Below are 26,605 nucleotides of genomic sequence, written 5' to 3'. Positions count from 1 at the left end.
GGGTGCGTTATGGCCTCAAGCCAAGGTAGAATTGGAGGGCAACAAGTAATGACAGTTATGTTGAAAGTGAGAGAATAGCACCGAAGGACAGAAAATCACTTACAATGTCAGCTGTCATTGGATGCAGAACAGAGTTAAGGAAACAGGAGGTGTGTCTCGGTGACAGGAACGTAAGGTTTCCGGACGGACAGACACTCATGTCTGCTACCTATGGCACTTGAGGGAACAAACATGAGGATTATACAAGAGAATGGCCAAGATGGAGAATGAAACTATCACTGGGACAAGGGCAAAGGTGGAAGGCCGGGTTTTTGTGGGGGGCGGGGGGAGGGCGGGGGGGTGGGGGGGGGGGGGTTGTGGAGTAGCTGAGCAGAACAGTAGTTACGAAGTATATGGAAGGAAAAAGGCTAGGATGTGGGCGTTTTCGCGCATAGCTGAAAGTGATGTGAATTGGGAGAATTCAAGGAGAGCACACCAATAAAAGTGGGGTTCAAATGATCTTAGGGAGATGAGGATGATGACAGAAACAAGTGTATGCAAATGGCCTTGACTTGGTCAAAAAGGATGGGAGTGAGGGGACCATGTAAGATTGCAAAGGCAATTGGGTGCAGTGAAATGGTTAGGAGACTTTATGTGAAATAACAGGTTGGGAGGAAATTGGAATCAGGAGTGTGGGGGGCGGGGGGGGGATGTGATTTGGGATGGAGTTAAATGACTAAGTTGCTTAGCACAGAGGTAGGAAAGAAAAATTTCAAGGAGAATGTTGAGAGGGACTTAAAGGACTAGGATCTTAAAAATTGGACAAGAGGGGCACAACAAGGTACCAGAGGAATTGGAGACAAGACCAACATGTGATTAGATGATAAAGGCCCCATTACTACTACTACAGTTTGGGCAATCATATGGTGCAAAACATAGCAAGCTAAGAAATTTCAAGCATCAGAAGGTCACCATTCATGAGCCAAATCAAAGCCATATCAGTACAATCGTCCACAATAAATTTTTGTAAGGCAAGAATCTCAATCATGAGCAAGCAAACATTCTGTTGTGAAATGCACAAAGGGGCAGGGATTAATGGATCTACTGGCAAGTCCAAGAAGGTGATAGCTGATTGAGGGAGAATATGGGAAGGAAAATGGCAAACCATGTCCCCCATCTTGTTTGTTTGCCAAGAAAAGTTGACAAGAGAGATGTGAATGGGGCAGGTGAGATTGCTATTAAAAAAAAAGAGTTCACAAAAAGTGCTTAATAGGCCCTTCTAAGAATGCTAAGAAAGTACAGACCAGTGGCTGCATTTGTGGTAAGGATTGAAGGGCAAAATACCCATTTGGAGATGGGGGGCAGGAATTGAAATGTGGCATGACTAGGTCATAGGATGGTGAAAAGAGCCAATGGAGGGCCCAAGAGGAAAAAGAATGGTTCATTCTTTGAGGCAGTACACTGTTCAATTGCTGGGCATCATTGGCTAGCCAAATCTTGCTCCTCCAAAACATTCCATTTCCTTTTCCTACATAAGGAGACAAAATGACACGCAGCCAAAGGAGATATGTGGATGTACTAATACAATAGCAACATACTGCAAATTGCTGGAAATCTGAAACTAAAAACAAAAAAATGCTGGAAATGCTCAGGTCAGGCAGCATCAGAAGAAAGAAACAGAAAGAAAGAAAGGTTGATGACCTTTCAGAGATATTTGGAAGGATGGCTAAAACCTTGGTAGACCACCAGATAAACGCAGGAACCCAGCTAATCCTTTTACCACTCCCTAATCTTCTCTGCAAATTTCAATCTTCTATTCTACCACAGCACAAGAACCAAATCTGGAGCCTCAGTAATATGGTTCAATACATTATCACATAGCACCCAAGTTAGTAGCAACACACCCTTATTTTTTTTAAAAATAGCAACTTTTCATTATACAACACTTGACTGATAATTTTCATTAATTGCAATAAACTCTAGCTTCAAATTAAAAACCATAAACAATAGAGAAAACAACTCAAAAAACAGTTCTCTTACTTATCATCATGTTCATAAATGTTAAGTCCAAGAGCATCAACACCCAGCCATAACTCTGTTCCCTTTTTGTTCTTGATTTCGAAGTAATTAACACCATACATTTCAAGATCTTGAGCAATCTTGAGGTATTCCATCATTGAATCCTCCCTATTAACAACAAAAGTAAAGTAAACATTCTATGGTACAGATGTGTCAGATTGTTTAGAAATTTAATCAATTGCACTACAGCCCCATTCATAACTAAAATTATGCACTTAGTATAGATTACATTTACATGCAGAAACAAAATACTGGAGACTAGAAATCTGAAATAACAAAAAAACTGCTGGAAACACTCAGGTCAGGCAGCATCTGTAGAGAAAAAAAACAGGTCAATGATCTTTCATTAGAACTGATGAAATGTCATTGACTTGAAACATTCTCAGCATCTGTGGAAAGAAACAAATCTGACTGAGGTGTATTTCTGACAGTGTGCGTGCGCACTGGATATATCAAGTGATAGACATCAGATAGATAACAGGAAAGGTTTAGGGAGAAAAAAAAAACTGATGTCCTGAAGAAGGCCCTTCAAAATGTTGAACACATGCATAGATATTAATTGAAGAATGTTGCACTGAATAGCAAAAAGATTTATATATGGCATGAACATGGCAGATTAATTATGTTCTGGCACATTAGTTGGTCACTGCAGAAATACTCAAGTTGACGTGCAAAGTTTACATAGGACTTTATAGTAAAGATACATTCACATAAGACACTAATGAGACATACCAGGAACATTACTTCAGAGGACAACCATGGTTGGTTCCCAGTCTCTGCTTATTTGACTATCACATTGTTAAATAGTTACAGATAAACAGCCTTTATAGAAGAAAAATTCTACTACTCATAGGAACATAGGACTTCAGAGCAGGAGTAGGTCATTCAGCCCTTTGAACCTGTTCCACCTTTGGAAAAGGTCATGGTTAATCTGGTTATGGTCTCAACTCCACTTTCCTGTCTGCCCATCATAACCTTCGACTCCTTTGTCTATCAAAAATCTAACTCATTCAATGACCCAGCCTCCACTGCTCTCTGCAGAAGAGAATTCCACATACTAACAAAACCTAAAAAATTTCTCATCTCCATCTTAAAAGGGAGACCTCTTATTTTTAAAGTGCCCTCTCGTTCTAGTCTCCCCCACAAGAGAAAACATCTTCCCAGGATCCACCCCATCAAGTCCCATCAGGATCTTACATATTTCAATAAAATCACCTCTCATTCTTCTAAACTCCAATGGGTATAGGCCCAATCTGTTCAACCTTTCATCATAAGATAAGCCCTTCACCCCAGGAATGAGTGCAGTGAAACTTCTCCGAACTGATTCAAACACAATTATATCCATTTTCAGATGAGGACAGTACTCCAGGTGCGGTCTCACTTAGGTGTTCTACAGCTCCAGTGAACTTCCCTACTTTTATATTCCATTCCCCTTGCAATAAATACCAACCTTCCATTTGCCTTCCTAATCACTTGTTGTATCTGCATACTAACTTTGAGATTCATGTACCAGGACACCCAGATCCCTCTGTGCCAGAGTTCTGTAGTCTTTCTCCATTTAAGTATACTGCTTTTCCATTCTTCCCGCCAAAGTGGGCAAATTCACATATTCCCACATTACACTCCATCTGCCAAATTTTTGCCCACTCACTTTACTTGTCTATATCCCTTTGCAGACTCTCTACCTCCTCAAATTTAATTTTCCTACCTTTCTTGGTGTCATCAGCCTGTTTAGCTACATACATTCAGTCCCTTCATCCAACTCATTGATGTAGATTGTAAATAGTTAAGGCCACAGTACTGATCACTGTGGCACTCCACTGGTTACATTGCCAATGCAAAAAAGACTCATTTTTCCCTATTCTCTGCTTCCTGTTAGCTAATCAATCATTAATCCATGTTAATAGTTTACACCATACGCCATGTGCTCTTAAGTAACCTTTGTTGTGGCACCTTATCAAATGCCTTTTGGAAATCCAAGTACACTACATTTACACGTTCCCCTTTATCCACCTTGTTTGTTACTTCCTCAAAAAACTCTAGTTAAACCCGATTTCCCTTTCATAGAACCATGTTGACCCTGCCTGATCACTATGATTTTCTAAGTACCCTGCTATAATAGATAATTCCTCAATAATAGATTCTAGTAATTTCCCTGTTACAGATGTTGGATTGACTGGTCTATAGTTCCCTGCTTTTTGTGTCTCTCCTTTCTTGAATAAAGCTGTTGCATTCACTATTTTCCAATCTGCTGGGATCCTTGCAGCATCTAAAGAAATTTGGGATTATAATAACTAATGCCTTTATCTCAGCAGCCACTTCTTTCAAGACCTGATGCAGACCATCAGGTCCTGGGGCCTCGTCAGCCTAGTTCTAATCATTTTCCCACTATTTTTTCCCTAATGATGGCGATAGTTTTAAGCTCCTCCCTCCTTTTCACCTCTTGATTTTCAAGTACCTTTGGGAAGTTTTCCAAGTCACCTACATTGAAGGCAGACATCTGTTCAACACATCCACCATTTCCTTGTTTCCATTATCAATACCCCCAGATTCACTCACTGAAGACCAATAGCTTTAGTTACTCTTTTCCTATTTAAATACTTGTAGAAACTCTTTACTATCATATTTGTATTACTAGCTGGCTTTTTATCATACTCTACTTTCTGCCACTATCTTCTTTTAGTCATTCTTTGCCGGTTCTTAAATTCACTTTTTACTAATTTATAGTTATATTTTCTGGTCTCCATATATCTTGCTTATCAGTTGCTCATTGGGATCCCCTCAACTTTTTAAATTATATAGCTTCCTCAATTTACCCTGTTTATACTTGGTGATTATAGTTAATCCTCATCTACGGACCCTTGCACATACATCCTTTCATGTTGCATGGTAATCCACACTTAATACTTCATGTGAGATCCAATGTGCATTATAAAACATTATCACCTAATCCATTGCTCTATTTACACTATAGAGTATTCCATAGAATTTAGTTACTACTAAAACATCTAGTCAATAACAGTAAGAGTTATACTATTTGCCACAAGTATCTAAGGCGGCAATCAATAACTTTGAATTACTCTAGTGGACCTTGGCTTTAGATGTCCCATTTACACCCAGCCTGAACTTTTATAATGACATGTGATGTCATAGTAAAAGGCACACAATTTAGTTGTTTTACCCTTTAAGTAATTTAAACCATTCTTAAATGGAAAGCCAATTAAGGAATTATATTTTTACAATCTCAATTGTTTTTTGCAACATCTTGCCCTTTGGAACCTGAACTACAGGGAACCTGATGATTACGGGTTTGAGATCTATTCTTTCACCTTCAGTTTCACATTTATTCTTTAGAATTAAAATATGCTCACTATTTTTTTTATGTATTCATTCACGGGATGTGGGCGTCACTGGCTGGCCCAACATTTAATGCCCATCCCTAGTTGCCTTCGAGCAGGTGGTGGTGAGCGGCCTTCTTGAAGCACTGCAGTCCATGTGGTGTCAGTACACCCAGAGTCCTATTAGGGAGGGAGTTCCAGGATTTTTACCCGGCAACAATAAAGGAACAATGATATATTTCCAAGTCAGGATGATGAGTGACTTAGAGGAGCTTCCATTTGGTGGTGTTCCCATGTGTCTGCTGCCCTTGTCCTTCTAGATGGTAGTAGTCGTGGGTTTAGAAGGTGCTGTTGAAGCAGCCTTGGTGAATTCCTGCAGTGCAACTTGTAGATGGTACACGCTGCTGCTACTGTGCATCGGTGATGGAGGGAGTGAATGTTTGCAGATGTGGTGCCAATCAAGCAGGTTGCTTTGTCCTGGATGGTGTCAAGCTTCTTCAGTGTTGTGGGAGCTGCACTCATCCAGGCAAGTGGAGTGTATTCCATCACACTCCTGACTTGTGCCTTGTAGATGGTCAACAGGCTTTGGGGAGTCAGGAGGTGAGTTAATCGTCGCACAATTCCTAGCCTCTGACCTGTTCTTGTAGCCACAGTATTTATATGGCTAGTCCAGTTCAATTTCTGATCAATGGTAACCCCAGGGCGTTGATAATGGGGGATTCAGTAATGGTAATGCCATTGAACATCAAGGGGCAATGGTTGGATTTTTACTGCTATAATAGGTGTAAACCAATTTTACAGCCACTTGTGTGCCACAGCTAGAGGTGGGACTTCTATCCACTTTCCTCTCCTCCCACTAATTATTTAGCAATGAGTCGGTACGCAAGAGGTGACAACATACAAATTCTAACATTTTCATTCAAACCCAAAATGGCCTACGCCTTGGTTTTATGGGTTCTTCGTTTTTTCTCCCTCCACCACAACCACACCCCCCACATTCAGGAAAGGGAGTTACTCTGATTTAGCAACTAACTCTTCTCTGATATTCATTGCAGCTCATGTGTCAGTATATTTATCCACTAAAAGGGTACAACACCTTGCTTTTTCACTGCTGCTGGCCTTAACCTGAGCTCCCAGTATCCTCTCTTTCAAATTTATATCTATTGAAGGATATACACTAGTGAAAGATGTGCAATACATGGAACTAAACAAGTTTTCATTTAATTCCTTCACTAATCTATGATTGTACAAGTACAAGTGGCATGCACCTGTACTGTCAATGCCTCTTGCAGTAGATATGCAGTTGCAACATGGGCTGCCTCCTCAACGCAATATGCATAGCACCTTTATTTTGTGGTGGTGGGGTGGAGAAGAGGATAGGCAAGTGCATTTTGTTCACCATCTTCTCCCAATGTTGCCATGATCATTTACTTCTTCAAAGTGATCCTATTAACATAATAAGCTTCTGATGATCAATGGTATGTTAGTATATTTCTAATACATATTTGAGGGGAAGAGGACAGAGGTCCTTGTGGATGAAGTCTTCAGAATATGACAAAAGATTATCTATATTCCAGTTAACATGAAAATATACGCAAAAGGTTTTAATCTCTAACATCCAAAAAGAAAAGCACATGAAAACTCCATCCAATGAGAAGCCCACAACATAATACATTTTAATAATTCAGACACCACAAAATGAATGTTAACCTAAAGCACATTAATTATTTTCAGAATATTACCTCAGCATTCCTCGGTGTTCTTCATGCCAAGTCTGTATCCTATCTTCCCACTGCTCTTTCGTCAACTTATGCTGTTCTAAGACACTAGGAACAGATATTGCCAAATTAAAAAACCAAGAATTTTTGAAGTTAGTTTAACACTGCCCAATGCTAGTATACTAATGCTAACATCCAAGATCTTCAAGCATTTCAAGCAATTAAACTAGAATTATTGAACTGTTAATACACAGGCTCAACAGGTGTAAGCATATATAGTGATCTCTGCCATTAGACTCAAAAAGTACTTTTCAACACATACATATAACCACTGGAATGCAAAATAGAAAATAAAAATCACATTAAATACTATTTAACTCAGATTAATTGTAAATTTTACAGATCATTCCAGTTGAACTTCTGTAAAGCACAGTTGTGATGTTGGAACAGCAAACATATTTCAGAACACAAGCTTTATAACCAACGCTGCAATCACCAGATCAAGGGGTTCAGTGCTCAGTTGAAAAAACATGAGGCTGGGTCTAATTACTGGAATGGAGCAGGAATTCAGAATACATCAGACAATTACATCCTCTAGATTTTAAGAAAATTCAAGTCTGATAGCTGATCATCTGTGATTAGTTTTCAAATTAATTCTTAACTGCATTGAGAATTGGAGCAGCATATAGATGAGGGAAAAAAGTGACGAGGTCAAACTTAACCTGCTTCAATCACACCACCTGATAGCCAACTAGAACACTACTGTAGACCACATTGTACCAATTTGAGGATGTATAGTGGCAAGTGTTCTACAAAGCAAAACTAACTTTGTGGGTGGTGGTGAGGGAGGCAGGGGAGATCAGAAAATTCAAAGTTTAAAAAATACTTAAAGAGCTAAGAGAATGAAATAGGGATGGGGGTGAAAAAAATCATTGACCATCTTCCATTGCTTAATTTTTGCTTTACAATGCGGTCTATTGAAACAAACTGATTACAAATTTGAACTGAAAAATTAATTCAACAAAATTGATGATTTTTTGTGCATAAGCTGTCAGCTTTGGTTAGTAATACCATTCGCTCCAGAGTCAGAAGGTTCCAGGTTCAAGCCCAATTCTAGATCTCAAGCACATAAATCTAGGCTAGCACTGAGGGAGAACTGCACTGTTGGAGGAGAGATGTTAAATTGAGCCCCAACTCTACCTGTTCAGGGAGAGGCAAAGGATCTCAGAAGGCTATTCAAGGAAGAGCCCGAGTATTCAGGGTATCTTGGCCAACATTCTTTCTTCAGCCATCACCGGCAAAGCAAATTAGTGATAGAATGCATTTGCTGTGCCATATATTCCTACATTGTACTCATGATACTTCAAAAGTAATTTATTAGTTGTGAAGTGCTTAGGGACACTTGAGTACGAATGCAATGATTAAATGCAAAATTTTTTTTTAAGGTTTCAGTGCTTTAAGCAGTGTCATGTTTTTGCTGCTTCAGAAAAAAAAGACTGTCATTCAAATCAGTAAAATAAATGCAATTACAATTAACAGTTAAAAACACACCATAACAACCAAGCTGTAACTGGCAACATGTTTGAATTGACACTTCTTCCCTCCAACTATAGTACATACCTGTGATAAGCCCTTCATATACATCTTTATTAAATGCTGTAACGGTGGTCTAGAGGTTTATACCCATCCTCTGCTACTCCAGATGTTAGATAGTATCAAGCCAATGCATGCCCCTTTAGATATGGCCTTAACTATGCAGCAATCCAAGTCTCATTTATAATAACAAATATTTGAACACGACAAATGATGCAAAGCTCACACTATTACCTGGCAAGTTTTCAAACAACAGCTGGCAGTTTCACATTAGCCTGTTAAGAGCAGCATTGGGGAGTAGTGAATGTAGCCTTTACCAGATCAATTAATGAAAATTTCCAACAACACTTCCAAGATGCTACTACATTAAGGAATGGAGAAATAGAAGGAAGAGGAAAGAGGAAAAAGGAAAAAGCCTAATGATAACTATTGCACATGTATCATGCCTTAAATGTCATTTTTCTGTATATAAAGGGCCCACCACATTTAAACTGGCCATGGCTGGGGCCTTGAGCACGCAGATAATGTAAAAATTGCCAACCTTTCTTTTTCACATTGCTGCCCCCTGCCAAAAAACAACAAAAAAAAAGGCTTTTTGAAAGAATTTGCTAGATGATATGCCTTTTTTATTATTCATTGGATATGGGCGTCACTGACTAGGCCAGCATTTTATTGCCCATCACTAATTGCCCTTGCTCAGGGGGCAGTTAAGATTCACATGTAGGCCAGACCAGGTAAGGATGGCAGATTTCCTTCCCTAAAAGGACATTAGACTAAAAGACATTAGTGAACCAGATGGGTTTTTACAACGATCAATGGTTTAATTCCAGATTTTTATTGAATTCAATGGGAATCCTGGGATTCTAACCCAGGTTCCCAGAGCATTACCCTGGGTCTCTGGATTACTAGTCCAGCGATAATACCACTACGCCATCGCCTCTGTAACCATGTTGTTCATGTAACCAAAATGTTTTAAATACTTCTGGGTGCAGTGACACAAAATGTTAGAGAAATACTTGTCCAGTTATTTTTGTTATTTGTTAAGAAAGCAATGTTGGCCCTAGACATGAGAATTCCCCGTTCTCCTTTGAACAATGTCACAATATCAAGTTCTGAAAGACTTGTAATGAAGTTCCACAGAAAAGACCATTAATCTGAAAGCTGTAGAAATTCCAGGGTAAACCAGAACATGGAAGGGAAACTAGGTGAAGAGTAAGAAAACAGTATCAAGTGTCAGCTGTGGTTCAATCGTAGTGCTCCTGCCTCTGATTCAGAAGGCCGTGGGTTGCAGCTCCATTTCAGAGACTTGAGCACTTAGCCCAGACTGACACTTCAGTGCACCTTTGGATGTGCCACCTTTCAGATGAGACATCAACCAAGGCCCCCCCCAGGTGAGTCTAAAGATCCCACGCCACTATCAAGGGCAACAGTGGAGCTCTCCATGTCCTGGCCAATGTTTAACCATAATTGCAATTTTGTGAAAATTGCCAGCAAATGTTTCTCTACTTCAGAGACTGCGCTTCAAATGAACTTCACTGGCTGTTGTTCTTGCCTTTATTTGTTAGAGGGGAGTTGAGAGTGGAAGTAGTACTGGGTGAGGTAATCTGAAACCAGAAACTGAATTTAAAGTGGTTGAATTTGCAGATGATACCAAACTATGAGGAGCAAGGAAATCAAAAGCTTCAGCTCAGAATATACAGAATGATTTGAGCCAATGTGAGGATAGAGCAATGCCAGGCAAAGTTTAATACAAATAAGTGTAAATAGCTATACGCAAGGAGAAATTTACCTGTTAAGCATTTTGTCAGAGTGTAACAGACCCTAGCCATCTTGGGAGATAATAAAAGGGGTCACTTTTGGAAGAGGGTTCAACTGAATTAATTGAGCTATTTCATGGATATTTTAAGATTTCCAAATGCCACAGGTTTCCTCATTCACACAGGATCACCATTTAAAATAAACCCCTGGCACAACAAGAAACTCAATCACTAATTAAAAATCTACCCATACCACTTCCATCTTAATCTGAAAAATGTCTAGACAAAGCCGATTTGGGAGCAGGCCTGACATGAGGTGGCAGGAGAGAGAGAGAAAGAGTTTATTTCAGCACCCTCGATCCCGAATGCAGCCAGTTTAGCCTCTCAATATACTAGGGTGGGTAGACAAGGCCAAACGAATTCATATGGTCTTAATAGCCACTGCCCTCTGACATGTGCGTTTGACCACGACAACAATTTCTTGAAACTATACAAGATATTTCAGCAAAAGATTGATCAGGAGCTAGGAAAAGGTTCATTTTACAAGTAGCACAGAAATTTAAGATAAAATGTAGGCAGAAACACTTAGTTCCACTTACCGTTGGGGAAGAAGTCGATCACTGGCTAGATAACCTGATTTATGGACCTCTTTGTTGAAATCTCCATATTTAGCTTGCACAGCATATGAAGCAAGTAGGACCGCAGTTTCTGGTGGACAATAGATTTCATCATTAAGAATGCCCTCCTTCACTTGCAAGAAGAATAAACGTTGTGTTATCTCCTGGATCAGCTCCTCAGACACATCTTCTGGAAAGAACTTTGCCCGAAATTTAAATTGTAGTGGATTCTCTTTTCGCACATCCTGCTGAGTAACCTGGAACATACAAATTCCAAATCAATAAGCTGACTTTTCCGCTTCAATTGATAATCTCTGCAGGACAAATTGGAGGGCAACCTGGGGGTGGGTACAACAGGATTTTGTTGAACACTGTTCACAGCTAGAAACCCTGTTTGTACATTTATTCCAATCAATTATCCAATGCTTATATTTATCCATACTGAAATCAATGAAATGCATATGCAATGTGAAATCCGAGAGGTCAGATTATATAAAGTGCTGAAAGAATAGCACAATTTGCAATATTTTAAGATGCAAAACTTCACTGTAGTATGCAAAATAGCATGGTCACGAAAAATAAAAATGAAAATGAACAACATTAAATAGGCAAAATGTCTTTGCATCCAAATATGTAAATAATCTGAAAGGGAGGTAAAAAGACTGATTTTTCAGGCTTTGGGGATGGGGAGCGGTATGGAGAGTTGGAGGAGTTAGTATGACAATGCACCCAGGCCATTACAAAAAAATATTCACAAGAGGAAAGCAAATAATGTCAAGAGTTCTACTCTTGACCGTTATCTGATGACTCCAAATGGCTTGGCAAATTAAAGGTAGGAACTCGATTGTGATCGTTATGCTGAACAGGTGAGCAGCATGCCAATAGTCAACATCTGACCTTGCACATCAATAATGACCACTTGAGCAAGAATACAAAGATCACTGTGCATGACAAAGATTAGGTGAAAGGGGAAACCAACCTAAATTCTACATTTCTTCAGCTATAAAAGTAACCATATGGCTATGTTCAGTAGAATGCACCCAAGCTGCAACTATATGTTCTTTTACAAATATCACAGTCAATTAGAAGAAAGCAGATTAAAATTGAATTACATATTTTTAAAGAAAGTTATGAAGTTTGGTCAAGTTAATGGACTCAATTATGATTTTTCCCATATCTGATACTTGGCTTCAAATCCGGCCCAAAGTTACACATTGGAAGATGGTCTGCTGGTTCTAAGAGTCTTGTGTGAAATAAGCTCAGACAGTCTCAGTCTAGTTCATAGCAGGCAGAAATCTGCAACACAAGCTGTGGATAATTTGGCAATCTTGCCAAGAGGCCACAGGATGGCTAGAATGGGAATTGGAAAAATATCACACTGGTACAGATAGGAGATAAAATAGAGGAAACTGAGACTGATTAATATCTAAGCTATTATATCTAAGCTGCAAATACAATCAATTTAATGCCTAAAATGGGAGGGAGTTCCATTTATCACACCTCTATCCCTCACCTTGAGATTTAAGATACCTTAAACAGGTATGTTTCAGTTACAGCAACATACATACTCAAGGTTTATTGTTTTTCCATTTTCTTCTCCTGTTCTACCCTACCCACCTCAAATGCAAAAATACATTTTTTGCCTTATTTTGTCAGCAACGGCATTTCATATCAATCCTGACAAAGGTAATTGGAATCCCAGAATCACAATAGTGTCAATAATATCCTGTAGACTGGCCTAATTTAAGTTTGCTCTTGCACAGCCACTTCCTGTTCAAATCCAAAAGTTACCAGTTAAGTCACAAAAAAAGTGGAGAAACCCCAAAACTGATCTGTTCATCTTCTGTACATGATCTAGTGTCTATGAAGAATTGGTAAAACTTCCCACAATGACTTCATGCAGTTTTATATATAGTTCAAAGCTCAAATCCAAACTTGGGTGCTCTGGGCAAGAGTTTAGTTTTCTAAGTTTTTTTTTTCCCCCCCAGGTGTCCCCTTTCACACCATTACTTTCAAAAAAAGCACAATCTACCCCCTCCATCATGAATCAACTTTACTTGATATGTTTGAACACAAACATATATAATAATGATTCAACAAAACTTTGCTGAGCCTAAATGCATTACAAACATTTTAAATGAAATAGTGAATTGTAGGGAAGCACTAATTCACTGAAACATTACTGTATCACTAGTTTCTAAATATTGGTCAAGGTTGTATGATTTATGTATGAATACCAACCATTTTTAAAAATCCATGGCAGACATTTTTTTTTAAATAACTAAATCCACTGTGAAAGAAATGCGCACTATAGAATATTTTCAAAATATTTCTTGGAGAAAATTTTTCCAGTTTTAAATGAAATGAAAAGACTCACAGGAGGAATGTTAAAAAAAAATACCTTTTTGTTTAGCTTCAGCCATGTAGTGTATCCTTTGCTGTCTATATACTGTAGGCCAAAGAACCATACTTCTCGTAGGCCAACAGTCTTTACAACCTGAAACAGAAATATCCATCAATACCCTTCAAAATTACATTGAGTTATCACAAGTCGTAAGAAAGTTAAGCAAAAGTTAACTTTAAACTTCTATTATGGCCATAAGCTGCAGAATATTTGGGTAGTGGAAACCAAATTCCTTAGGCATGAAGCAAACACCACTTCTTACTGAAAAATACAGTAATAGTACCAAAGTGTGCACAGCAATGGTTTAGGTAGCAAAGCAACTGGGGTGGGCCACACATTTCTCAAGCCAGTTCCACCGTGCAAATTAGATAGAGGCTGATCTGTGCTTCAACTCTATATAACTTTAGCCAATGATAATCATTAAGAGAGTTTAAAAATTAAATTGATCTAGCATCCAGTCTTTGAGGTGGTGGGGTGGGAAAAAGTGTAAAAATTGATAAAAAAATACTTCCATCTGTCCTTAATGGACCCCACATTTTTCTTCAGCGTGGTTGTTCTTTTTTAAATACATACAGAAAACATTTTGCTGTTAGCTTTGATATCCATCAAGATTTTTTCATATTCCTTTTACACCTATTATTCTTTACATCCCTTTCTTGCTTTTTATAACTAATACGCTGGATTTCCCTTTTCCTTACATTTGTGTAAGCTTCATTTGGTTCTAGGGAAAAACGTCAAAAATTCCAATTCATGGTTGACTATTAGTAATGTGAACACATACCAGTCTCATTAAAACATTAAATCAGTGTGCCTTTTCTATGTGGTCCCTATCCTCTATTGAGCACCTTAGCAAATAATTAGCCAACCACAACTAAAGTCTAATGTAGTACAAGATGTGAAGTGCCATCTAAAAAGGGGCAAATAACAGGCTCCTCATTATGAACTGACTGGAATACTCAGATTCCCTTGCTATGACTATTAAACATTCATGAAATTCATTTACTTCTAGAAGATGGATTTAAATGCAAATTTTAAGTAGCTTGTTACAAAATTATTTCCCAGCATGTGTTGCCTACTCGTAGATGCCCAGATAAGGTGGTGGTGGGATATCTTCTTAAATTGCTGCAGTATAGCAGTCTGATTCAACTATGCAACTTGCTAGGCCTGAAGACTGTTAGGAGTCAGTCATACTTATGGCACTGGAGTCATATGTAGGCCAGGGTGGGTAAAGATGCCCAATTAGTTTAGTACACAGTGGCAAAAGGATAGTGCAGATATCAATACATGTGTTAATTAGTTTGGACAACGTCTCCCATCATTAATTTTAATGCAAATGGCAGTTGTGGCAGCGAGTAAACTGGCTGTTAGCACAGAGTGAATAAAACTTGCCATATTCACAACATATTAGAACAATTTCAAGGCTTCAATTGAATCGGAATTAATACATTCAAACACCTCAAATAGAAAGCCGTAAAATCCCTCAAGCATCTAATATACGTTTCACTATTAATGTATTGGACCAAGTGAAAATTTAATTCAATTGCATTAGCAATGAAAGATTTATAATCCAATATTTCATTATGCTGCCTCAAGTCAAAGAATGCATGCTGGGTAAACCAATGGGGCTCCGAAACATTAATGGAGTAACCCCAAGTCAGTAGCTCAGTTTGCTTCAGGAGCATGAAAATTAGGAATTTTGAACATCAGAAGTCCAGACTTTTGAAATCAACCCCCACAAACTAGAAAAGAGGTCATTTTCTATATTTACTCAATATATATGCCTGTGTCTGAATTATCTCTAAGGGATAGGTTGAAAGTGAGATTATTTTTTTTTAAAAAAAAACAGATTTTCCTAACTTTGTCATCTAGTGTCGCTAGAAAGGTCAGTATGTGTTGCCTATTCGTAGATGCCCTAATAAGGTGATGGTGGGATATCTTCTTAAATTGCTGCAGTATAGCAGTCTGATTCAACTATGCAACTTGCTAGGCCTGAGACTGTTAGGAGTCAGTCACACTTATGGGACTGGAGTCATATGTAGGCCAGGGTGGGTAAAGATGCTAGATTTCCTTCTCTAAAGAACATTAATAAGCTAGTTTAGTTTTTACAATAATCTGCCAACTTCATAGCCCTTTTTGCTGATGCCAGTTATACACTGTCACATTAAAGGCAAGTAGTATTTGGCAAAACATGGTTTTCTTTGAATTGACCAACTAAGATAAATAAGTGTGTAGGTGTAATGCATATGGATTTCGAAAGACATTCCATCAGCTGTCTCAAACTGTTTATTTAAAAAGAAATTCAGGTAGGTGATTCAAGAAGAAATGATGGAGCATGGATAAGCAGGAAACAAAGTTAGGGTAAAGGGCAGTGTCTGATTTGAGGGAAATTGTATACCAGGGAGTCAGTCAGTCCTGGGTGCACCTTTCTTTTGGCACACCTAACTTGAGCTCCCTATGCATTTGAAGAATTCAAAACCAGAAGCAGGTTTAGCAAAAAAGAGTTGAGAAAGATGTAGGCAGGATTAGCAGATGTAATGTAGATAAGCGTGAGGAAAAACAAGGAATGGGAAAATATTGGGAGGGGTCAGGGGGATTCAAATACATAAATATCTGAAAATGCAAATTGAAGTAGAATCATAAAAAGGTCAACTGAATTTTGAGTTTAATAATTAGAAGCATTGCAGAGTACATTAGTCATGAAAAATTTATATAAAATATTGGCTAAGCCACAGCTGTGTAAGCAAGAGCATCAGGATGCCCCATAGAGACACCCCCACGAGAGAGAAAATGCCCACCACCCACCCCCTGCCACAACAGTGGTGGGGCCTTTAAAAAAAGGTGGAGGCCCACGTAAAGTGCAAACATGAAGACACAAACAAATGCATTAATTTTTATTGAGCTATCCACTGTCTTTCAACATTTGGATATGTTCCATCCTGCCCCACCATTTCTCCTCTCCGGACTTTCATTTGGCAAAAGTGACCACGGTTCCCATTCCCTCTTGAACAAACTTATTAATTGCTTTGCTTCCCAATCCCATTCAAATTTTATACACCTTAAATTTCCATATATCTTTGGCTCGCTCCTTTGCATGCCGTTCCTCAGCAGTAGTGTGTAGAAAGGAGAACCTGCCGCATGTACATTGACAAAACCCACCTCTGCCCCAACTCAGCTCTTATAACTACTGCTGTTACACACATGGGGCAACACTACCTGCCTCTTCCCGAATCCTTAATACTTCCATATTCAACTTCATAAATGCTTCTGCCTACAAATTACCTAAAACCCAACCCAGCAGCCTCAGAGTCTAGTTTTCCCATCATCCCAATCTATGCTGCCCTGTCTCCACATACTGAAACCAACATCCTTACTCATATTTGCAAATCACTGATGTCTCATCTTATACCTGTAACCTCCTCTGCCTTTACATGAAAATCTGTGACCTTCTGGTCCCTTGTGCATCACCCTTCACTGCACTCACCATTCAGGTGATAAGCTTTCAGATGTCTTAGCTCTACTTTCAAACGCCCTCAAGTAAACCCTACCAACTCTATTCAGCTACAGATACAACAAAATTACTGGCCATGCTTTTAGCCACCTCCCCCATTTTTCCATTGTGTTATACAAGTACAAATTGCTGTTGTCGATTTCAAGAGCTTTAGGAATTCTAAAACACTCCACTGTAGAAATTAATTTAAACTTTCAGCCACAAGGCAAAATTAAAGCGATTTAAGATTCACTTCCAAATAAAAATGGCAAATTTTGATCCCATGAAGTGAACAAAAAAAATTAAGCTTACCTGATCAAAGAGCTGCTTGCCAGTTGTATTTGGCTGGATGGCAAACTCTAGCTCGGCATCCATGGTAGTGACACGTACATTGATCTATTAACAGGCAGAAAATTAAATCTATTAAACTAATCATCTACGAGCTATTAAATCAATTTTGTAATTATAAGAAAATACAAACAAATCTTGAAGTCATCAGCATTTTAACTCTCTCCCACTTTGAATAACCAGAAAGTGCCATTTCTATGCAACTCCTTTAAAGTGCTATTATTACACTCGTAGAAGAAAATATTTTTGAAGTCTAACCAAAGCATCAGGGGATTATGCTCATCCATGAAAATAATTAGAAGCACATGATATGCCAATTATAGTTTAGGAAAAGACAAAAACAAGTTTGCATACTTTCTGGCTATAAAAATGAAAATCAGCACATTACCAATTCTGAATCCATATTAAGTGCATCTCTCTTTAGGTATTAATGCAATTAGTCTTCAGTTTATTCTTTACTGCAATATTTAAGAATCCTATTTCTCCAAATAACAAGTACGCTTTCTCAGTTGCACAACATTTATGCTGCAAGTTTTCATGATAGGCTATTCGCTCAACATGTTGCATCTGCAGTGAATTTTGAAAATCAAGGTAGTTCTGGGGACATCACACAGGAAGATCATGTTCAATTAATTGGGTACTACTGACTATCCCGATTATACATTATTGAGAAACAATACAACCAGTAAATAAGGATCTTGTCCTGGATCGGGTTGCCCGCAACATCCCCTCATTTTCAATTTAAACAATATCTATACAGTTCATCCAATGGCTCTGTAGCTTTACCGGTGAGTAACAGTGTAATTTAAACTAGAAATATTCTAAATTTGATTCCAAGTCTGCACAAAAAAGGTGACTAGTCTTAGTGGCGAAGATCGCAAGGGTTCCATACCAAGCTTTACCACCTGGGCCGAAAGTAATAGTCACTGTTCTCGTTCCCGATTACTATGGAGTGACTTTTGTTGGAAAGGTATGTGAATGCCTCGCAACACAAGAGAGTTTGGCTGGGGTATACCCTCTGGGCAATTAGTTGCCAAATATCTCTGGGAAAGATACTAGAGCAGCCAATCATAGAACCGTTTTCTAGCAATTAACCATGCCTTAAGAGGAAAAGGAGAAAAAATTGCTACAAGGCCCAATTACTTTGAATGCATATTTTAATTGCATTAGTGGATCAAGCTAAATGAAGAATTGACTTCCTGTTTTAGAAGCACAAGAGTATGTCATGTACTATATAGTTACTATCCTGTTGTTATGGTCACCAAGACCTGTTCAGGAGAGCGTGTCAGGTCAGATTTTAGTTCCTATTTGGTTAGAGAAATGAAGATTGGAAAATACTTTAACTTTGAGGCTCTGTTCAAAAAAAAATCTACCATTTTGCTTTTCTCTTGCCCAAGATGGTCACAGATGCAAAACAAAGGGCTAAAAAGTTCTTTCCAACCTTAGCTCGACATTCCTTTCTTTATTCCTTTTCAGCAGCTTATGAATTATTAGAATCCATCTCTTCATTTAACTTTCATTCTTTTCTATTTTGAATCTACAATGTCGTCAGCTTCATGATCTTCAACAATAATGAACTGCCTTCACTAAGGGACACCAACTTTTGATCTTTCACATATACACTGAAGATCAGGAGGCCAACATGAAAGCAAATATTTTCAGTTCCAATTACATCCCCGCTCAAATTTTTTAACCTCTTGTTTTAAATACACAAATGTAATTGGTATGAGTGTCGCCTGGGTAATCATTTCAGAATTAAAATCAAATTTAATACCTGAGCTCATATTCAGAGATATTCAAAGACTTTTCCCACAATGAGCATAAGCCATACTCCGTGAAGAGCTTTTAACCACTTTTACATTTGTGAATCAAAAGGGCATTTGAAAAGGTTTCATTAGCAATGTGATAAAGGCAAACGACACACATTAGTTGCTGAAACATTTAGGATGAAATGCTTTTGAGTCAATAGTTCAGGAATTCACAGCTACTAGTTAGTCCCTGCTAAGAACAGAGGTGCCAACTAATACAACAACATTTACTGAGTTGCAAACCTTTAAGCTTTTAGCAAAATATTTTGAAGTTGCTGAGTTAAGTTACTAAAAGATGTAATTACTTCACCTAAACTTGCAGTTTTTGCAAACTGTCTTATTTCTAGCTGGATGGGTAACTATGCAACTAGCTTGGTTGATGATGTCTAGGCACTTGATTTAGTGCAAATGCCTGTTAGGACGGCTTAAACCAAGGATATCAATTCTACCAACTTCATCTCCAACTTGTTGCACTGCTTTGAACACAATAAGATTCATGTCAACATATTGTTACAAAAATGTGCAATAAGGAAGGCATATATTTGACAAAGCAGGTTAGTTTTCAGTAATAGACTCCTTCAAACTATTAAAATAATATAAATTTGAACGTGGGAACTATTTAACAAGAAAGGCTGATTAGGCAGCAATAGATAGAATAATTTAAATATATGTACAGATTTGGGACTTGATCAGAAGTCAGCTTTCATCTTGGAAAATAATATATATGCCTCGACATAAAAAAAACAACTTGCATTTATATAGCATCTTGAACGTGTGGTTCTAAAATAGTGAAAGCTGGAGCAGTGCTCTGCAGATGAGATACCAATGCAATAATTTCCCCTGGATGTAAATCATAAAATTAATTACAATTAATTTCAAGCTATGACTTGTACCACATTATGGATAAATACAGCTGGAATTACACCAAAATGAACCGGTTACCAGTTCCACCTCCCCAGCCTTAATTGGTATATATTTCACCACATCTCTACCTCTTTAGATCCATAGAAGAGTCATACGGATTTGAAATATTATCTCTGTCTCCCCACAGATGCTGTCAGACCTGAGTTTTTCCGTTTTCGCTGCAGATTTCCAGCATCCGCAGTATTTTTCCGTATTTTGCCTTAGTTTAGTCATATCTGCAGCTCATACCACACCAGATGGGGCAATGAAATCAGAAAATCAGTGATTGGATTTAGAGAAGACAACTCAACAGTTGAGGTTACTTGCCTTCCAATGGAGTGCGGAATTCTGGATAGAGATTTCTGGAATACAATATTGAGGCTTATAAAATCCTCAAAAGACAACATAACATAGGAACGTAGAACTTAGGCGCAGGAGTAGGCCATTCAGCCGTTCAAGCCTGCTCTACCATTTAATAAGATCATGGCTGATCTGGTTGTGGACTCAACTCCACTTTGCCACTATAACCACCCTCACTATAACCCTTAACTCCCTTGTCTGGGGTGGGGGGGGGGAGAGAGAGGAGATATGGAATGCTCTTCAGTAACGAATGGGGAATCTCAACCTTTGGATCTCAGACAGCGAAAAGATTAATAAAAGTCAGTACCGCAAAACTGAACCACTCCCAGTTGCCCTGGTGCACTGGACTGTTGAAGATCAAAGTGCACATCAGCTAGTTTCAGAGACCCTACATGAATGGAGAGATCACCCATGTCCATCTGTTCAGCCCTTACTCTCCCAGGGCTGACTTGCAGCTGCAATTCCCAACTGCTGTGCAGCTGAAGTTCCCTTTATTTAGATGATAACTGAGGGTTTTTTAAACTGTGTGATCTTATGTCAGTTAGCTGATTTTAGCCAGAACAGTGGAAGTGTTATAACCGAAGTGCTTTTAACTGTTGTCCAGTAAATGGAGTGGTCGTCAGGTCACATGGGATCAGAAGTCAGGAAATAAGTGGACCAGAGTACACAGACATTATTCAGTGCTCAAAACAACAACAATTTCAGAAGTGGAGAAGCTCTCTGCAGTAAAAGCAAAGGAGCTTGGAAACACAAAGCTCCATTTCTGGAGATGGGCTAACCCACAGATTCCCACAGCTACCTGGAGTACACTTTCTCACACCCAGTTTCTTGCAAGAACTCCATTCTACTCTCCCAGTTTCAATGTTGCATCTCTTTTGGTGATCCAACCTTCTACACTAGTGCTTCTGACAAGTGGTCTTTCCCCAACCAAGGATTCCTACCCCACGTGTTGGACAGGGCCCTCCAGTGTCTGATCCATTTCACACACTTCTGCCCTTACCCCTTCCCCCTCAGAACCATGACGGGGCTTGTCCCCTTGTCCTCACCTTCCACCCCACCAGCCTCTGCATTCAATGAATCATCCTCCATTTCCACCAACTCTAGCATGTTGCCACCAAACATCTTCCCCTGCACTCCCCTTTCAACTTTAAGGGACCATTCCCTCTGTGACACCCTGTCCACTATTCAGTCATCCTAACACCCACTCCCTTCCCTATGGCACCTTTCTGTGAAAGCACATGGGGCTCAACAACCATCTTTTCATCTCCTCCCTTCTCAGCATCCAAGGCCCAAAAAACTCCTTCCTAGTGAAACAGCAATTGATTGGTGGTACTTTCGATTCACTATATTGCATTTGCTGTTCACTATGTGGTGGTCTCTACACTGGGGAGACCAAACAGACTGGGTGACCGCTTTGTGGAACAGCTCCGTTCATCTGCAAGCACGACATGAAGCCAAGCTTCCGGCTGCTTGTCATTTTAATTCTTCAGCTGACTCCCATGCTGACCTCTCTGTCCACGGCCTACTAGTGCTCCAATAAAGCTCAACACAAGCTCGAGGAACAAATAGCACCTTAACTTCGACTTAGCACTCTACAGCCTCTTGGACTTAACAGAGTTCGAGGACTTTAGGTCATAACTTGCCTTCATTTTGTTCTAGTTTTTTTTCCCTTTTATCATTTAGCTGGATTGATTTTGTTTCTTTCTTTATCCCTTCCTATTACATTCAAACAGCTATGTAATCACTCACTCCTCATTTGGATAACTTTTGTTTCTATACTGTACCCAACACCACTCTTTGGCTGTTGCATCTTGAAATCATCTATTATTTAATCTCTCCTGCCCTCCATCTTATCACAGACTTTTTTGTTCCTCCTGTCTTCATCCCCCCCCACGCCTTTCCAAACTCAACCTTTCACTCAGAACTGATGAAAAATAGAAATGTTATCGCCACCTGAAACATTAACTGTTTCTCTGTACGCTGCCTGACCCGAGTATTTCCAGCATTTTTGTTATATTCCAGAATTTCCAGAATCCAGTGTCATTTGTTTTTATCTGAATTGTATGGCACTTAACCTATTCTTTGGTTTGACATGCCCGAAAGAAATCAATGCAATCCAAGGGTGAAGAAACTGCAAATTGATTAAAAGTCCAAACTCACTTTGGCCACTGCTCTTCCAGGTGAAGAGAAATGTATTTACGGCTGCTAAATAATTTAAAATTAGCCAGAAAAATATTTTGCCATGAAGGAATATCACAATTTGAACTAGAAAGTCTTATCCAAAATAATGAGTTATTCATTTTTTTTTTTAAAAAACTGAATTAAGATTCCAAAAGCAACTCACAGTGGATACTGAAAATTCAAATATTCAACAGGTCTGACAGCATCTGTGGAGCACGAAACAAGGTCAACATTTTGGATGGATGGCCTTTCATCAGAACTCCAGTTAGAAAAGCAGAATACTTTATTTTAATTTAAAGGGAAATTCTGTTAGAAATATTAGATTAGTGAGTTGAAAGTCAATGTTGTCCAAAAATATTTACACAGAAGGCAGAAAAAGCAAATGGTCACAGTTGTGTTTCGAGAAGCATCCAAACAGTACAAAACAAACCTTTTGCTAGTAAAGGATTGTAACTTTAAAAGGGTAATCACTCTTCTTTCAACTTCTATTACATTCAAACACTCCACTACCCACGAAGATATGTAGGCAGAAACTGGCTTGTTAAAAAGAATATTCCACTTGAAATAATTAAGCTTCAATAAGGGGGGCAGGGGGCAGCGCACTAAAATGTTTATTGGACAGGTATTATGGTAAAATAGTTGGTGCAGCATGTTAGTGCACCAGTGGACTATGTCATTCAGTGGAGCCAAGATTTCTATAATTAGAACAAAACTTTGGAGTCGGTTCATCTATTAAGGATATATTCATTGTTAGCAAGTCATCCATGCCCAGTTTAAAATGGATTAGCAAACAAACAGTTGAACTGGAAGAAAATGAACAGCAAGCAAAATAAGAGGCAAAAACAAAAATTGCTGAAAAACTCAGCAGGTCTGACAGCATCTGTGGAGAGAAAGACAGAAATACTGTATCCGCAGTATTTTGCTTTTATTTTAAAGTGAGGCAAATCAGAGGAAACAATCTGTACGAAATATTAGGAAGAGAGAATACCAGGGATTTTATGAAAATACTTAGGTTTAAGCCAATCACAGCAATATCATTTCATTAGGAATTCAATAGATAGATATTTGAATCATTTCTTTATAGTTTAAAAACTTTAATACTAAATTCTCTTTTACCTACCCACTTTTAGGAATCCTTACTGCAGAGTTGAGGAAGCCAGCAAGTTACTGGCTTACATGTAAAATTTCCCTTTTGCCTCTCTAGTGTTCAATGGTATTATGGGGTATTGGAGTGTTTGAATGTAATAGAAGTTGAAACAAGAGTAAGCTCAATTTTTTTCTAAAGAAATCTAGAATCTATGCCTCTCTACTAAAAAGTTGATGCAAAACCTGTGCAATTGGCATTTCAGTTCCTCCTTTGAAATGAATAGATTTTAGTTGCGGATAAATAAGCCCCAAATAAAATGCAACAAAAAGATGTAGGATCTGTTTATTTGCGATCATTTTCTGATGAAAACAAATATTGATTGAATTAAACAAAGGAAAACCTATCCAATCATGTACACTATTCCTTGCAGTCTAGCCACATCACAGAGAGTATGTACTAAATGGTGAGAAACTGGTCTGTAAAAGTAGCTTAACTTCAGTTACATTTACACATTAAAATATTTACATGAAATGCAACCAAGAGGGCTGGGACATAAATTCGGCACAGTGATTAGAAACAGTCAATGTTTGCCAAAATAACCAACTGTACAACTGGAGGCAGATTAAGTTTAGTGTTGACATTTTGTTCCAAAATGATCTATAATTAGACTTGTACTTTAATAATAGGTTAGTGCCTTGTAAGGCAGTTTAGATCCAAGGGTTGTTCACTCTTAGGGTTCAACACAGCAGTTCTTCAGCAATTTCTCAGAGCATTATTAAAACTAAAGATGATCGATGTTTTAATTACTGATATGACTCTTTATTGAACTCGATCAGACTCAAATAGAGACACTAACCCAGTGTTGAAAACAATGAGTACAAGGAGAACACATTACTTTCATTTATATCGCATGTTATTGCTTCACTCAAAAAGACTGCACATAATTTGAATTACATGGATGAATATAGAAGTCATAAAAAGGCACAATCCCACAAGCAGCAAACTCAGTTAATCCATCACTGGTGGTGCTGAAACATTGACCAGGAAACCTTACTGTTCATCTTTAAATCATTCCATGGGATCATTTAAACCCCCTAGAACATGCAACCAATTAAGCAGCCCACCTTTAATACTTCACTCGCAATGCCAGATTAAATGCCGAAACCCTAACTCAGCTATAAGTGCTATCAATAGAGGCAATCCATGAGATCAATCCATAGGATACCAAAATTATATAGGAACATAGGAATTGCAATAGGCCTTACAGCCCCTCAAGCCTGCTGTCCAGAGGTGAGCCTTCAACCACAATCATGCATCATCAAGACTGCTCATTTCCACCTCCCGAATCTACCCCCGCCTCATCTGCTAATACGCTCATCCATACCTTCGTTACTTCTAGACTTTTCACTATTCCAATGCACTCCTGGCTGGCCTCCCACATTCTCCCTTCCCTAAAGCAGAGGACATCTGAAACTCTGCTGCCCTTGTCCCTACTCACACCAATAGCCTGCTGGCAAAACATGTACCATAATCCGTGTCAAGCTTTCTCTATAACCAATTGTGACCTTGCACAGGATTCCTCTACTAAGGAATTAGTCAGGCACCATCAACTCAAGTGTGAGAATATCTATAGTTCGTGGTTCCGGTTAATATTTTATAGGTAATGCTTAGTTCTGGGAAGATTGTTGTTGAGAAGGTAACTAAATTGCTGAGCTTGAGAGATTTTCCCAGAACACCTAAAAGAAAATGGCAGTTCAGAAGGTTACCCATATTGGTTTTCCATGTTTGCTCAAGAGAGTCAGAATAGAAGAGACGGAGCCATAAAACAGCAGGTGGACTCCTTAGCTAGAAAACTGGAAGCGTGATGTCTACACTGCTTGCAAAAAAAAAAGTGCAGTCCAGAGAATGTTTAGTTTTGGGAGTTAGAACTAAAATTAGTTTAAAAGCATTCAGTAAACCTATTGCTAGCTTAGTGAAACTAGATGTCTGCAAAACAGTTGGAATGGGCAGGAGTGCAATTTTGTGAATCCCACTGAACGCAGTCACAGGAGGAGACTGAACCATTCGGAGGTTAACAGTTGATGATGCAGTCCGAGTCAGAGTGGCTTTTGAGGGAATTCAGAGACTAGTTCTTTGAAAAAGTGAGGAGTTGAAATCCTTCGTGAGGGACACTGTTTTAACGAGATTGTGACTCCGGTGGTCACTGACATCTGGGTGGGTTGCTGCAAAATCTGTGGGTTCTGTCTTAGTCATATGCACCATTTAATGTGCAGTGTGGTGTGTCCAATCAGATTGCCTGTTAATTCATATTTAACATACATATGCATTCTGAATATTATTAAGAGGAAAGGATCGATTGAGATTGTATAGCAAAGTTTATTTTGTTAGTTTAAAATCGTGGAATCTTGTGGCTTTATTCTTAATGGGTAACAGGGATTTCAAACTTTGTCTATTTTAAACAAAAATATTACAGATCCCTAACTGGGTCGTAACACCATTCAATTTTATTGATTTTCTATAAACAAACATTTACACTAGATTTTCCTTTAATTTTCATCTCCAGGGAATAAATCAAAATCTACCCAATCATTAAACATAAAAATCAATGCTTTCATCTTGCCCATCTTTGCTGATGAGTCATCACTGGACTTTTATTATATGTTTGCTAAAAAATATTCCAGCACTAGTATTACTTGGTTCATGTGATAAAGCACTATTATTTGTTACATTCATGCATTAGGAGTTATTCACTTGTGTCTGGACAACTTAATTCTTTTGTTCATTTACCCATTGTAAGGACATGGTTAACCAGACTGTACTGAAGATCACGAGTTGTACTACAATATAAAAATACATCCATGATAGTAATATTAACCTCGAATCTTTGTCTGTTAAGCAGAAAAGTATAACCCAATTTAAAGTGCCACTGGACTATTGAGCCTAGGC

General features: G+C 38.5%; 1 protein-coding gene across 1 annotated transcript in view; it reads right to left on the bottom strand.

The window, feature by feature from the left end:
- Positions 1–26,605, bottom strand: part of LOC144682782 (radixin) — an 86,013-nt gene that overhangs the window by 37,224 nt on the left and 22,184 nt on the right. The window contains exons 3-7 of the mRNA XM_078545481.1: positions 17,285–17,368; positions 13,483–13,578; positions 11,064–11,338; positions 7,139–7,222; positions 2,020–2,166 (exon numbers count right to left, since the gene is read on the bottom strand). Coding sequence (XP_078401607.1) covers positions 2,020–2,166; positions 7,139–7,222; positions 11,064–11,338; positions 13,483–13,578; positions 17,285–17,368 — 686 coding nt within the window. The remainder of the gene's footprint in view (positions 1–2,019; positions 2,167–7,138; positions 7,223–11,063; positions 11,339–13,482; positions 13,579–17,284; positions 17,369–26,605) is intronic.

Source organism: Cetorhinus maximus, chromosome 7 (assembly GCF_964194155.1).
Source record: "Cetorhinus maximus chromosome 7, sCetMax3.hap1.1, whole genome shotgun sequence".
Classification (NCBI taxonomy): domain Eukaryota; kingdom Metazoa; phylum Chordata; class Chondrichthyes; order Lamniformes; family Cetorhinidae; genus Cetorhinus; species Cetorhinus maximus.
The sequence above is the reverse complement of the archived record's forward strand: the minus strand, read 5'-3'. Positions and strand labels throughout refer to the sequence as shown.